Source organism: Crinia signifera, chromosome 9, assembly GCF_055691185.1.
Source record: "Crinia signifera chromosome 9, ASM5569118v1, whole genome shotgun sequence".
NCBI lineage: Eukaryota > Metazoa > Chordata > Amphibia > Anura > Myobatrachidae > Crinia > Crinia signifera.
The window spans coordinates 21,380,765-21,396,794 of NC_139225.1; the positions used below are offsets into that span (position 1 = coordinate 21,380,765).

A 16,030-nucleotide genomic window follows, 5' to 3' on the forward strand; every position below is an offset into this window, starting at 1 on the left:
ACACTTTATAACCAACTTTTCTCTCAATACATGCCGTTATCATAGCTTTATTCTTCTTAAACCATCACACTGCACTAGACACATCACATCTAGTGCTTTTTCTTATTATATTCGGCTAACATAGCCATGTCCCCCTCTCCGTCTCCCGTCTCCCCTTTCCTCTCACGCCTGCTACCGCATCTCATAGTTAACCTTGTCATAGTCTGCCCATTTATTAAGCGGTCACTTCAGGGCTAGTGACTACTTTTACTCTCATGTCCATTTGCAGCATGTCGTCCTTTTACATAGGCTCTGTTCGCATGTGCTTTAGCTGTCACCGCATGATAAAGTGACTACTGTTACTTTCTAGCCCTTTTCTAGTATGTCGACCTTTTACATTTGCTTTGTTCTCGCGCAGCACTAGCGCACGCTGTCAGCTGTGCTATCACTGCAGTTGTCATTGTCATCTTTCCATGCTCACGTTTAGTATTCTCATCCACTGTCACACCGCACAGGACACATCGCATTCAGTGCTTGTTCCACCATATTCGGCTAGCACTGCCATGCCCACCCCTCCGTCTCCCGCCTCCTCTTTTTCCCCGTATGCCCGCTACTTGCATCGTATTGTTAACTAGGGCACAGTTTGCCCATTCATTCATCTCGATGTGCTTTAGCTGTCACTTCATGATAAGTGACCACCGTTACTCTCCTGCCCTTTTTAAGTATGTTGTCTTGTCACTTTGTCTGTGTCCGCACGCAGCATCAGCGCATGCTGTCAGCTGCGCTATCACGGCTGTTGCTATGTACATGTTTATATGCTTATACGTATTATTCACATCTGTCCCGTTGTATTTCAGAACCTCGCTGCAGAGATCAGCAGCCGGCTGTTCGCAGTACCACAGACGCTTCCCGTTGTACCCGCTCTCCCTACACACGGCTTTCAGCCGTCTCCTTCTCATCACTACTTAGCGCTTTGTAGCGTTCATGGTTGCCTAGCAACCAAGCCTTGGGGTTAATGTAACACGCCCCCGGTGACCCCGCTTTCCCCGATGGAGTGCGCCAGATGACGTCACTCCACACCCGCCCGGGCTGGTCTGGTGATTTCTGCACGAGGTGTCCCCTGTCTTCACTGTTCACTATAAATGTAAGTACCCTGTTTGCTGTGCTGTATGTCTTGATAAAGGGCTTTGCCCGAAACGTTGACACAAGCCTGTGTTGATTCTGTTTGTTCATATCATTGCTGCCGCCGTGCAGACTTTGTTTAACCTTGTGAGTGCCATCTGCAAATTTGTTGCTATATATATATATCTATATATATATATACATAGATATATATATATATCTATATATATCTATATAAATATATATATATATATATATGTATATATATATATATATACATATATTAAAAAAAAGTGCACACTGCACTAGGATTATGCCCATTAAACATTGTCATATTCTGCTATGTCCATTACATATTCTGTCATAATGACATTTACACATTATGGCACCCACTGTATTGCCTCTTACACATTATACCACACACCATAATGCCCATTACACATGATAGCACACACTGAAAGATCTCAGAGGCATAACAGCACTGTGGGGGTGGGGGGCAGGGGGCAGCGTAAGGGTGCACAGTGCCACGTGCATTTTGGGTAAACGTGCATTTTGAGGTTTTAAAAACACTCCTTTTGGATTGGTTATTGATTAGATACTCCTGTTTGGATTGGTTGTTAGCTAGATACTCCCATTGGATGGGTTATTAGTTGGATACTCTTGTTAGGAGGTTTCCTGAGCAGCGTTCACGGTCACGAGTAGTTGCATGTGCAGAGCAATAAGACACATTTTGGAATCTGGACCTGAACTGGTGCCTCTCTGGCTATGTATACCCATTACAGCAGCCTATTTATATCTGGATGTTCCTACTGGCTGCATCTTATAGTCACACTAGCAAAAAATGAACTTAATTTTCGCTTGTAAATTAAATATGGTCAGGTATTGACTGAATCCCATTAAGAGCTGCTCTGAGGTCAGAAGATCCACTTGTCTTACACCAGGATTGTGTTCCTGACTGGCTGTAGATACAGGCTCCTATTAGATATTCCATTAATATATCCTCTGCCACAGACCGAAATACCAGCAGCCAGGAAATGGGCCGGCGATAAATCATTTCCTATAAGTGCCACTTACAATCTTCTATTTATAAATGTCATTTGGACTTATTTCACTGCTGACTTCAACTACATTAACTTGTTTCATTTCAATTTGTACCAGTCCCGAACTTCAAATATTCCTCACCGCAGGGTCAGCCTGGAGGATTTGTTGATCAGACCCTCTTTAGTCAGGTGTGTGAGGGGGGGCTCGGCAGCGTGGTGACTTTTACAAATTTATCACTGAGTGTGAATCAGGCCCTTACATTGGTCACTTCATTATTGCAGTATAATTCGGGTTCCTTATTTAATATGCAGTTATGGAGTAGCCCCCTAGTCTGCAGACCAGTGGCCATACACGGAATGCTGTGTTTTGTAGTCCGCCACAGCGGGCGCGGAGTGTAACGGTTCTCTCCGATCGAATAGAGCGAGGTCAAAAGATATTCTAAATATACTCTATGAAATATTACTAGATGAATCAATTATTTGATGAAATAATAGGCGGTATACTTTCATGCCGCCTTTCTCCTTCGGAATGGATGCGTGAATGGAACGTTCTCTCGTCGCACGGCGACAGGTGATATCCTTTCTCTTCCTTTTGATCTCTTGTGAAATCACTTCCTTTCATATTGGTTTTTATATGTTGTGCCTGACGGTTAATAGTAAACAGCCCATCCCTCAGTGTGGGTTCAAACAGCTGTCAACTCGTAAAGTGCGATGGTTTCAAGACGGACGGGACGCTGAATCTTATTCCAATGTCACATGAGCCTCTAATAAAAACCTTTTCATCATAAGCCTCTCTGCTTTGCTACCGGTCGGCCCACTGTTCTGTGCTGTCACAGTATAACAATGCTCCCTCTACTCTCCGATTCGCTGAGACGGAGACGGTGGTTATAGCAACTAGATAATAACTAGAATTTGATTGGTCCATTTCAGAAATCCTTCACTTTAGTAACAAACCGACATAGAGGTAGGAGGGCCCTGCTCACAAGCTTACAATCTATAGAATACCCACTTTTCCTCTTGAGGAGGTTTGATAAATCTCCGTAATAGTGCCCTAAGGGACACTGCAGTCCCGGACAGGAGTCCACAGTTTGTGAATGACCCACCTCCTTCTTTTCCGAAACTGGTGCATCCTATGAGAGGAGTGGGCCTGTGTGCCATCTGCGAATGGGCATCAACCCTTGCACACGTGCCAGAGCTTCCGCTTGTCTCTGGGTAGGTGGCATTGGCACTGGGCCAGCACCTACTGAGCATGTGCACATATACAGGAGAAAGTCGACGCCCACGATTTCCCAGAAGCTTTCCTATCGCACATGTGACCCCCTCAGTAGCGGCAGCAGGATGTATACAACTAGTGCAGAGCATTCTTACCCTACTCTTCAGGAAGGCGCGGGGGAGAATCCCTATTTTTCCGGTGGTCTCCCACACTTCCAGAAGAGTGTTGCGGATCTCCCCTATCCTGGTTTGTATGAAATGCTAAAATGACACAATACGGTTGGAGCAGCATATTAAGCCCCATCTCCGACGTTGCGGAACTGCGCATATGCGATATTGTGCTTGTGTTGAACCCCGCAGCCAACTTTTTATTCGCCAGGGCGCTCGCTACCTGATTGACAGGCAGGCGGCTTTCTGGGGATGGTGCCGAATGCTGAGCAGACCCCAGCGAACGCAGGCGTGCCCGTGCCTGCTCGGGGTGGGCGGGTGACATCAGCACCCGCCCCAAATTTGAAGAAGACCGTTCAGCTGAAAAGTAAGTCCTGTAAAACGAATACTTGTGCAGGACACAACTTTCCGTAAGGCCCGGTGTTGCCAAGCAACTTGCCACCATGTTGTAAATAGAGTAAAAGGCAATATAATCCTTGGCGCAAAGGAGGGCTGCACTTAACCAAACTGAGAGTTACCTTCCCAGTCAAGAATAAACAATGGTAAATAGGTAGGAAAAAGCGCCCAATAGTCAGGTACAAAATAATGATATGATCTTACTATTTAGGTAAATCAAACAAGCTTCTTATAGTCCCAAATGTATGATTCAGCAACGTCCAGAATAGGTAATCTTTGTGTTTTTCTCCATCAAAGACATGAAATAAAAATACAAAAAAATACAATGTGTAGTTTTGTTTGTATAGCAGACTGATACGGGGATCCCCAAGGAAATATTAGTCCTTAATGTAGTTTTTCCTTCTCCCACCAGTGTTCTTTTGGATCAAACAAGTATAGGTTCACCACGTGTCACCCACAATGTACTGCTCTTACATGTATGCTTACATGTAAAAAACACCCTCTAAGCATATAAAGGTTTCTTTCTACTGGTATGCGTACTTGTATGCTTACTTGTAAGGTATGTGACTCCTCCTATCAAGGTATCTTTACACGAACTCCTCAGACAGGATAATGGTCCAAAAGATGCAATTTATTGATAAAAAGGCAGGTATCTTTCATAAAACACGGGTAATAAAAGTCCAAAAGTAAAACAGAAAACCTTGACTACACCCACCAACACTTTCACTGGGAACCTAGATGTAATTGGAGGCCTCAAAATGCTCACCAGATTCAGTAGTCAGTTAGTAGACATAGGATCTGAGTAAAAAAGCTAACAGCACCGCACCAACGCGTTTCGACGCTGGGGTCGAAAAAGACCCCAGAGTCGAAACGCGTTGGTGCTGTGCTGTTAGCTTTTCTGTTTTACTTTTGGACTTTTATTACCCGTGTTTTATGAAAGATACCTGCCTTTGTATCAATAAATTGCATCTTTTGGACCATTATGCTGTCTGAGGAGTTCGTGTAAAGATACCTTGATAGGAGGAGTCACATACCTTACAAGTAAGCATACAAGTACGCATACCAGAGGAAAGAAACCTTTATATGCTTAGACGGTGTTTTTTACATGTAAGCATACATGTAAGAGCAGTACATTGTGGGTGACACGTGGTGAACCTATACTTGTTTGATCCGAAAGAACACTGGTGGGAGAAGGAAAAACTACATTAAGGACTAATATTTCCTTGGGGATCCCCGTATCAGTCTGCTATACAAACAAAACTACACATTGTATTTTTTTGTATTTTTATTTCATGTCTTTGATGGAGAAAAACACAAAGATTACCTATTCTGGACGTTGCTGAATCATACATTTGGGACTATAAGAAGCTTGTTTGATTTACCTAAATAGTAAGATCATAACTTGCCACCATGTGACTGGTATGAATGTCCACCCCTGCTGTACAGTATATCTGGGATCTTTGCTTCCCCCCATAGCGTTGTGTACAGAGCCAAGGAACTGCTTGTTTTTGTTTTCTTTATCCGCATTTCCGTTTTAATGTTTTAGACGTCGCTTCTTAAAAATTAATGGGCTCCTTCGATCGGGTTTAATTCTAATTATCGACCTCCCTCTCTATATCTTTAATTAAGCAATGACTGTATAATTAGCCTACAGAAAAACAAATGAACATACGCGGCAAATAATGAATTCCGAGCTTGGGAAACATTTTCTGAGCGATCTGCATAAAATACTTATTACACAGCACTTTAATAAATCTCGTAATAGTGATTCTATAGAATCTGATCGAAATGTCAGGAGCGAGATTCAAATGTTCTAATCTACGACGGGAATGACTGATATAAGCAGCGGACACTGGGGGTTGTTCAGGCCTGATCGATTTCGCAAGGAGGCCGATTATCGGATGTCTGCGCATGCTTATGGGCTGCAGTGCGCAATGCCAGCCAGCAACAAACTTCGGCGCATTTTTTTTAATCGCAAGCCGGCTGCAGTTTGACTAACAGGAAGCCGGCGGTTGTGGGAGTGTCTGGGAAAATGCAGGCGTGGCACGGTGTTTTAGGGGAAGTCATGTGACGTCAGCTCCAGCCCCGATCAGCCTGTTTCTATTGCAGCCACTGAGTAAGTCCTGGGCTACGTACAGACAGTACACACTGGGAAACCCTTCAATGGTAAGTGGCTTGCATGGGGTGGAATTACTCTGACGGGGTGGCAGCTATCCGAATGGGATCAGGTCTGAATAACCCCCACTGTTCTGTGCATGCGCAGCTTGTTCAATCCCATTAATAATACAAAATCACAAAACTGTGCTGTATATTTGTAAAGCTGTGAAGTAATCAGAAGTGAAAAAGACGTTTTAAGGGGTTGGGATCATTTGGTCTACTGCATTATGGTCGACACCATTAGGTTGACATGGGTCTAGGTCGACATGAGAAAGGTCAACATGGTTCTAGGTCAAAAGGTCACTAGTTTCACAGGTCGTTAGTTCGACCGGTCGTTAGTTCGACATTGTCTAGTTCGACAGTCAAAAGTCGACATGGGGTTTTTCACTGTTTTTTGAGCCGACATGTGCCGACAGGCGGTATTTCATGCCGAACTAATGACTGTTGACCATAATGCTGTAGACCAAATCCCGTTTTAAGAACCGTAATGTCCTCAGTTTCCTGGTTTGCGGCATCACGGAGCCTAGGCACCCTTGTTAATAGTTGTACTGTATCCCGAGAGGGGTGTATAACAAAGTAAGCCAATGGCCCTATTGGTCGGCAGCATGTACTAAACATGTCATAAGGTTGACATCTATATAGCCGACACATGACAAGATCGACATGCTTTTCTTCGATATGTAACCATCCACGCGGGCTCCTTGGGAACTTTAAACTGTGTCGAGCGCAGCTGGGAACGCGAAGAAGTGCAACGCTAATTAGGAGTCCTGCACTTGCTGCATCGTCCACCCCACACTCCTGTGGCTTTGTGGCAGGTATCTGTAGGTGCAGAAAAGGTCTTCAGATGAGTACAGATGGGTCCTTGTACATCTAGTGTCTAGACGCCATAAGGCGGGGCTACGCCGCGTGCGCTGCAGCCACCACGAGAGCTGTAGGGAAGCGTGTTCTTCTATACAGCATGCTCCTTACTTGCATCTCAGATGCGGGGAAAACACCACTTGCTGTGTAGCAGAACCGCCCTGGTCCTGGTATGCGGAGAAGGGCTATTTGGCACACCTGAAGCCATAAGGAACCTGTTCTGTATATTGGCAGTATACCGGTGGTATCAAGTAACACTCTGTGAAGCTTTGATTTATTCTTACACGGCTGAAAGTCTGCCGGCGAAAGCCATTATAATTTTCCGTAGCATAAAAGACAGCATAAGCATTTCGGCGGTGCTATTAATGTGACAACGGGCCTAGAATTACATCACATCTTTTCATTCCACAGGAAATTGAAATGTGATATTTTGCCAACCTGTCCGGCTTCATCCTTCTGAAGGATGCTACAGTTTTATCTCTTCTCATTTCCTCGTTTCCAGTCTCCAAAAAAGTTAAAACTTCGAGGCAGCCGCACGTATTTTAATTACACGGCCCTTATTAGTTCAGTAAGTCAGGAATCGTTGCTGAAGGCTTTGGAAGGAAACTTACGGCAGGTAGGAAGACTAGAAGTGTAGCCCCAGGTGCATCGCCACTAATGGAACCGTTCTTCCCAGAGTATTTCTGGGTTCCCAATGATGACGAGTCACCTGGACGAGAGATCCCATTGAAACCTTTCACGCCTGCATTCTCATGTCAATCTTTTTATGTGTTGACATGTGTGCTTGTGTCAACCTTGTGCTTGTCGACAATATGGTGTCGACCTATTGACAGTTGATCCAGAGGCGTTTTAAGAGAGGAGGAGGCCCATGTACAGCCTCCTCCGGCCGGACCCCCTCCTCTCTGCCGGAAGCAGTTACGGTAGCATAGGTATGGCCATCGACCATCGTTGATTCAAAATCATCGATAGTTTATGGCCAATGTTGAATACTTTTGCCATCTATGGGGGAGAACTAGATGGTTTTCCTACATTGGTGGCATAGTAGAAACAATGTTTCTTTCTTCTTTTTTTTCTTCAAGGTGCCGGGACACTGAGCATAGCCCCGTCCCCATGTTCTGATTGGCCTGTGGGCCAGTCAGTCAAAGAGAATGAATATCCATCGATAGCTAAAACTGTCAATGTCTGGATGCAGATGTCTGGATGGCAACCATCGCTGGCGACTGAACCGATGGCCATCCCTACGGTAGCGTCGGGAGTGGTAGGGTCTGAGCACTAGTGTGTTTTATATCGGCAGTGCGGCGTTATGGATTCTGAGCACTCCCACTGCGCACGCGCAGATCGCCAGAAAAATGGTCCTGCCACCGTCGCTGGAATCGGGAGGGTAATTATACGAAAAATGACTGCACTTATTATAGATACACCATCTAGTTACCCTCCCAAAGCCCCAGAGGTAATTCTCTGTCCTATTCCGGCCCCCCTAGCTCAGGAATTATGTGTTCTTTATATACAGAATACAGAACCGCACAATAGCTATCCGGATTACTAGAACACAGTGTAAGAAAACGACGGTCATGTCACACTGCAGGTTATTGTGTTCTCCTGCGTGTCAGTGTTATAACATGTAATCCCCCATTGTAATCCACTCTGATTACCCTGTGACATCACAGGCGCACAGAACTCACCCCGAGATGCCCACTCCGAATAGGAGATCAGGCCCGGAACGCAATGTTCTACCACAATGCAGTCATTAAATGAGCTTTGCATCTAACTTTCCTGCTGGAATCACAGCACTGGATGTAAGTGCAACTTATTTGTTATTTGTGTTTGGAATCTAGAGCAGGAGACGTGTTTGAGGGAGAACTCGATTCGTGATCACGTTTCGGGGATTATGTCGGCGGTACAGTAAATCCTAGCGCGCGAGGCAGCGAGAACATCACTAACAGACTGGAGCATGGGAGAGCGCGGCGGTTTCATTACCGGCAGGAACAAATCTCAGATAGGGGAAAGGACAAAGGAACGGCTAATTTACATTCCGGCATAAGTAGTGCTGCTAAGTAGACATATATCCAAAGGCTTTGTTTATGGGAGATGGTAGCATTTAATATAAAGACAAACTGCAGACAGTTCCCATGTCTGATTTCACTTTTCTGCCCGGTCACACACTCACCGGGGACAGATAGACGAACTCTCAAACCTGTGACCTATTACAGACAGATAACAGCCACCTTTAGAGGTGTCTTATCTCAGAGGCATCTAGACTTAAACATAGATGAAGTGGTACTGACCATATCTCTTAGATCTCTTAGAATATGCCCCTACATTGCTCTGTGTGTAGGGCCATAGCGATTCCGATGCACATCCTTTGCGAGTAGCTATCCCCCGACGATTAACATCCAGCATGCTGGACAGGGCCAGTGTTCTCACCAGAGAACACTGACCCTGACAGATCGCACAGCGCTGACACATTGCTGAGCGTTCGGAGCGATGTACAGTAGCATCTTACCATGTGTAGGCCCTTTAAGTCAATGGAACAGTCTTCTTTCTACTTACTTTTATGTCTCTTAGGGGGAAATGTACTAACATGGGAGTTCTATTTCACACCGCAATCTACTTATTTATTTAGCACTGTCTAGACTAGAAGATAATAGATAGTATTTGATTGGTTGCCTATAGCAACATCCCATGTAAAATAAAACTCCAATCTTTGTAAATTTACCCCTTAGGGCCAGATGCACTAAGCTTCAAAAAGTGATAAAATGGAGAGTGATAAACAGCCGGCCAATCAGCTCCTACCGGTCATATTTCAAACCAAGTCTGCAACATGACAGGTAGGAGCTGATTGGCTGGTTGTTTATCGCTCTCCACTGGAAGCTTATTGCATCTGGCCCTTAATCTGTAGTCATGAAGTCCTACCACTTATGCATCATGCCCTGAATGCGTAAGGTGGCACCAAGATCCAAAATTTGCATGCAGGGCACTCGAATGGATGTTACACAGTATCATTCATTCGCAGCCTGGTGGGGTCTACCCCCATCATTGGCGAAGGTTCATGTATAGGTAAGGTTGCCTCAGAGCATCGGGCAGTGACATCGGGCAGTGATGTCAGCTGTACCTATGTACAGCCCAATGCCTACATACAGAGACGTAACTAGAACTTTGAGGGCCCCATAGCAAACTCTTGATAGGGCCCCCCCCCCCCCCACCCCAAAAAAAAACAAACAAAAGAGGAGTGGGTCCACAGTCTTACGTAGGAGAAAGCATGGAGAGCAGGCTGTTGCTTGCAGGGGCTGTCCCAGGCACACACTCTAGAGAGAGCAGGCTGTTAATTGCAGGGGTTGGGGGGGGGTCGCTGCTAGTTCCCATCTTCCGCAGGGACCCTGCTGCTGACTGCATATCCGCTGCTGGGACCCCGCTGCGGCACTGCCGCTGCCAGGATATACGACAGCGAGCAGCTGCTGAGTCTGGGGGGGGGGGGGGTCTGTTGAAGCACCCACCGGACAAAAAGGTAATCAGTGCCCCTGGGTGAGATGGCATGTGCAAATGGGAGAGGGGGGAGGCTGTCATGGGGGTATTGGAAGGTAACGAGCAGGCTGCCACTTGCATGGAGGGGGGATTGCAGGCACATACAAAAGGGCAGGGTAAGTAGGCTGTCACTTGGGGGGAGCAGCAGGGAAATGCAGGTGGGGGAAGTTGTCCTGGGGGTTTTCAGGTGAGACGGAGGACGCAGGCAGGTTGACTTCCAGCGGGGAGAGGTGGGAGCAAGGGGGTGGTAGGCAGGATGAGTAGCAATTTACCCACTAGATCCAGAGCCGCGCGCCCCTCCATCCTGGGTCCTACTCCCGTCCCCTCCCAGTTACCTGCTCTTAGCTTTGTTTTAGTGGACAGACGCTGCACTACGAGCGCTGGCATGGAGCTCTGTGCTGTCCTCCCTCTAGCGTCCCTTCGCACAGAGCTGCAGCAGTGCGGCACATATGAAACTACTCACTCTTCGCGTAATGGAGGTGCTGGGCGCACGCTTGTTACACAGGAAGCGTCCGGCAACTAGAAAGTAGCTGCAGCATCACTCTATGAACTGTACGCAGCCTGCTGCTTTACACCACCACCGAGGCTCCTCCTACCAGGTACAACTGAAAGTGCAGACCCTTAGGCTGGCATCAAACTCAGCGCCACAGCAGCACCACACTATCAAATAATAAAAAATAAGGTTGCCATCAGTGCCATAACTATAGATGAAGGGGATTGCCTGCTAGGTACTCGGGCCCCCCAAGCGGCCGGGCCCCATAGCAGTTGCATCCCCTGCGCCCACTATAGTTACGCCACTGCCTACATAACATATGTGCTGAGGGGTCATATGAACTCTGATAGACTGTTGCATTTTACAACATACAGTATGTGTCTGTAGCAGTTTCATTCTAAAGGTTTCTCTCCCTGCCCCAGTAATGCATCATTGTCTTAATGTATCCGTCATACAATACATACAGTTCAATTATTTCCTTATTGATAGTTTGAATCAATGCGCTCTTGGCTTGTCCTCCTGTAAATCCCATCTCTTCATCACAAAAGTCGCTCGTTCTACATTGACCATAACCGATGACGTCATTTATATCCCTACTCAATGTGACAAACTTGACGTCATCCGTCAATCTGTCCGATCACAGCATCAGAGTGCGTACAGATTTTAATCATTTATTATTTATTACCAGTTATTTATATAGCGCATACATATTCCGCAGCGCTGTACAGAGAATATTTGAACACTCACATCAGTCCCTGCCCCGGTGGAGCTTACAATCTATATTCCCTACCACATGTACATGCACACAGAGACATTCTAGGGTTAATTTGTTGGGAGCCAATTAGCCTACCGGTATATGTTTGGATTGTGGGAGGAAACCGGAGTACCCGGAGTAAACCCACGCAAACACGGGGAGAATATACAAACTCCGCACAGTTAGGGCCATGGTGGGGATAGAACCCATGACCTCAGTGCTGTGAGGCAGTAATGCTAACCACTACACCATCCGTGCTGCCCCTATGATGTTATCAGATGTAAAAGTGCGGTCAAGGCTGATGCTCTAAGCATCGATTCTCCCACCCCCAATCTCCTGCTCTCTTAAGGCCGAGAGTGTGATGCTGCGAAGTGGAATCCTAGTAAAGTGTTACTTTCACAACACTAGCATTGAAGAGTCGACGCTAACAGCTTTGCAGGTCTGCTTCTAATACATGGCAATCGCTGGCACTTGTTATGGGGAGCATTTAAACTCAATGGGCAGCATGGATGGTGTAATGGTTAGCATTACTGCCTCGCAGCGCTGAGGTCATGGGTTCCATCCCCACCATGGCTCTAACTGTGCGGAGTTTGTATATTCTCCCCGTGCTTGCGTGGGTTTACTCCGGGTACTCCGGTTTCCTCCCACAATCCAAAAATATGGCGATAGGTTAATTGGCTTCCAACAAAATTAACCCTAGAATGTGTGTGTGCGTGTACATGTGGTAGGGAATATAGATTGTAAGCTCCACCGGGGCAGGGACTGATGTGAATGGTTATGTGACATCAGCTCCGGCCTCGATCAGCCTCAGGAAGAGTAGGTTCTGGGTTACGCACAGACTAGGAAAATTATTTGATGGCGAGTGGGTTGCGTATAGATTTGCAGCTGTATGGTGATTGGCCATACTTTCGCAAGCTATACGAAGACTTGCACAGGGGCTGGCTTTCACTAGGTGGCGGCTATTTGATCGCAGGGCTCTTCAAATTCACATAGCAGCGACCACATCTAAATAACCCCCTAAATACAGGCAGTATGTCCAGTTTGAATACGGTTGACGGATCGATGGTCCCTAGATTGACCATGTTATGGTTGACTATTGTTAGTCGAACGCGTCTAGTTAGACGCCTAAAGATAGTGGACAGCGTCTAGATCAACAGTAGTGAAAGTTAGACATCCATCCAATTCGGCATAGAGTTAGATTATAGCAGTGTGCCCAGAGCAAAGCGAACCATGATGTCCAGGTTAACCTATGTCGTTTTTAAACCATCACTGAGTGTTTGGAGGGTTAGTCTGTGCTGCACGGGCTTCTCCTGGCTGTGGAGATAGTGACAGTGATTTAGCAATCGAGGGTCAAGTGAGATGGATGGCGCGAAACAAAAACAAGACAAGTTGCTTTAATAAGAAACACACAGCAACGAGTGTCGGGAATATTGATGGTCTCACGTAGGCCGTATCTGTAATGGATGTTCTAATTACCGGTTTCCTCACTCTAAACTCTTTTATTTCTGGCTTCAAAGAAAATATTAAATCTCATGGAGAAAAAAAACAACAACAACAAAGTGTTTGTTTCAAGGGATTATTTATTTTTACACTGTTTCCACCCGGCGCACTTCATGAATATTACATAGCGCGAAGTGAATGGGGCTAAAATTCTGCACAGAATGAGCTAATTAATAATAAAGTTACAAATACCTTGTGGCAAGCTGCCAAGATGGTGTAATATTGCTGTAGGAATATATCTATAGTTCCGTAAGTATTCACCTGTCATGAACATCTGTGTTTGTAAATGTTATTGCCGCAGACGTTTATGCCTGTTATACGTTACGCTGAATGGGATTTCTAAATAAAGCACCATTGTTAAATAGTTATTAATGTGTACACCAGGGGCAGAACCAGAACTTTGTGGACCTTATAGCAACATTTTGAAGAGACCTCTGTCCCAATACAGCAGGGCCGCCAAGAGAAATCCTGGGCCCCGGTACAGCAACTTACCAGGGCCCCCCTGGAGGGGGTGTGACCACAGCATTTTTGGGGCACACTCTGCTGCTGCCTCGCGCCCGGAGGCACCAGGCACCCCTGCACCACTGTTGTCTGTCCCGCTCCTGGCCACCCTACAATGTAAGTAAATGTGCAGGGCAGCCGGTGTGGGGGGTGCCGGACGGGGTCCCGACAGTCGGGATCCCGACAGTCATAGCTCGCCACCGTGCCCGCAGCGTGGCGAGCGCAGCGAGCCCGCAAGGGGCTTTGTTGCGCTCGCCACGCTGTCTGAGGCCAGGCAGTCGGGATCCCGACGTCGGGATAATGACTGTCGGGATCCCGACTGTCGGTGGGTCATACCACACCCGGTGTGGGGGACAGGTGTGTTTTTATTAGGGGATCCCAGGATTGGAATCTCTGCATGTACCTCCGGCCCCCACTACATCAATGCAACCCTGAACATCACTCTCCACACACACTACACAACTGCCAATACCTTTACACGCCATCCCTGCACACACTTCCATCGCTACCCTGCACCCTCTTCCCCACACACATCCCCGCTACTCCTTGCGCACACTACACTATTGCCGCCACCTTTCCGTACATAATACACTACCAATACCCTGCACCCACCTCCCTGCACATACTATACTACCCTGCACCCTCAGAATACATTGCCACTACCCTGTAACCCTCCCCGCACATTACATTGCTCCCTGCACACACTACACCACTGCTACCCTGCACCCCCCTTCCTGCAAACTAAACTGCTACACCGTTATTACCCTGCACCCCCTTGCTGCAAACTACATTGCTGCTACCTAGCACCCCCCCTTCTTACAAACTAGACTGCTGCTGCCGCTCGTGCACCGGCCACCGACAGCATAAAAAAAAAGTGTGTGTGTGTCCGGACCAGGGCCCCCCTGACAGGCCCGGGCCCGGGTAAATTGTATGTCACTGTCTCATAGTAAATGGCTGCAGTCTCAGTGATGTCACTTGTTCCTAGAGTCTTTATAGGCTGCAGTATCAGTGATGTCACTGTATCCTAGTGAGTATATTTTTCTAGAGTAAAGCAAAAACTATAGGCTGTGTATCACTTGTGTGGTTTTGCTGTTAGGATAGCAGGTAGCTCTGTATCTGAAGTTGTGTAGTTTCTCTTTGGTGGTTTTATTCTACTCATATCTTGTACCTGTTAATCCTAATTGCTAAGGCAAGAAGGTTACATGTGCTGATGGTTACAGCAAATTGTGTGCCACTTTCCCGCCTTTTTAATGCTTGACAATGAAGTGTATTATGCAACCTATCTCACACAGTAAAAGCAACGTCCGTCCGCTGTGTGTGCCTGACAGGTTCCCTTAACTTGTCTCCTACCACCCTGTTGCTAGAATTACATTTTGTTAGGATAAAATAGAACAATACAAAGGTAGAACATTTCTTTTTTTCTGTTCCATCATTTTTAAAATTCACTTCCTCTCTGCAATTTCCGTTCTCCCAATTAGAACGGCTTTAAAGCGGAGGCAAACAAAAAGTCACGTTTCTCCTCTTTGCGCCAGAGACAAAAATCACACAGAGATTTGTTCCCTGTAAACCAGACAACGGGGAAAGCGGGAAGAAAAGCTGAGAACCGTCCCAGAAGTCTTCCCTGTGTTCTATGCATTGATCTGCGCTGCTTGACTCAAAATATTGATTTAATGCCGGCCGGAGGTGCCGCTGTGTGTTCCCGGGGGACTTGGGTTTATGTGGTCTTTGTGCAATCTTCCAACAGTGACGTTCACAAAGGAAACTTTGGAAGTAACCGCTCTACTTGTGCGCGATGGGAAGGGGCCATGGAAACCTGTTATCGCTGCTGTTATCTGGGGTGGAAGTATATAAAGTATATTTATATCCACTGCGCATGTACACAGATCGTAGCGCGCATGTACAAGGCCATCCTGTGATAAAAGCCAGCAATGGCTTTTTATTTCTGGCCGTACGCAGGCTGATTGACAGGTGGCTGGCGTTTGGAGGAGGAACCCAGCCATTTCCTGGGAGTGTTAAAGGAAATACACAGGCAGGAACCCAGGCGTTTGAAGGGACGACCTCTGACGTCAGCGCCGGCCCTGATCTTGCGTGGATCATCGCAGTCACAGGCAACTCAGCTGCTGCGCACAGGGGGGGCACACTTTTGAAGCAGCCCAGCGATCGTGTCTGAATCAGACCTGGTGTATACTGTCCCAGGGGGGCTAAAGTTTCTGTAACCCTTTTTTGATTTTGTGGCATGTGGTTCAGTGTGTAGCTAGTAACAAGCGACAGGACACAAGTTTCCACATAAAATAGAATCAGCGCATCTACAATTCCCCGTTTTCACGC

General features: G+C 46.6%; 1 protein-coding gene across 8 annotated transcripts in view; it reads left to right on the forward strand.

The window, feature by feature from the left end:
* DAB2IP (DAB2 interacting protein) overlaps positions 1-16,030 on the forward strand; it is a 499,976-nt gene that overhangs the window by 297,512 nt on the left and 186,434 nt on the right. Inside the window, exon 2 of one of the 8 annotated variants that reach the window (XM_083161391.1) lies at positions 837-1,123. The exons of the other annotated variants lie outside the window; for them this stretch is intronic. Within the exon in view, the coding sequence (XP_083017517.1) occupies positions 1,122-1,123 (2 nt within the window). The 5' untranslated portion in view covers positions 837-1,121. The remainder of the gene's footprint in view (positions 1-836; positions 1,124-16,030) is intronic. 8 annotated transcript variants of the gene reach the window in all.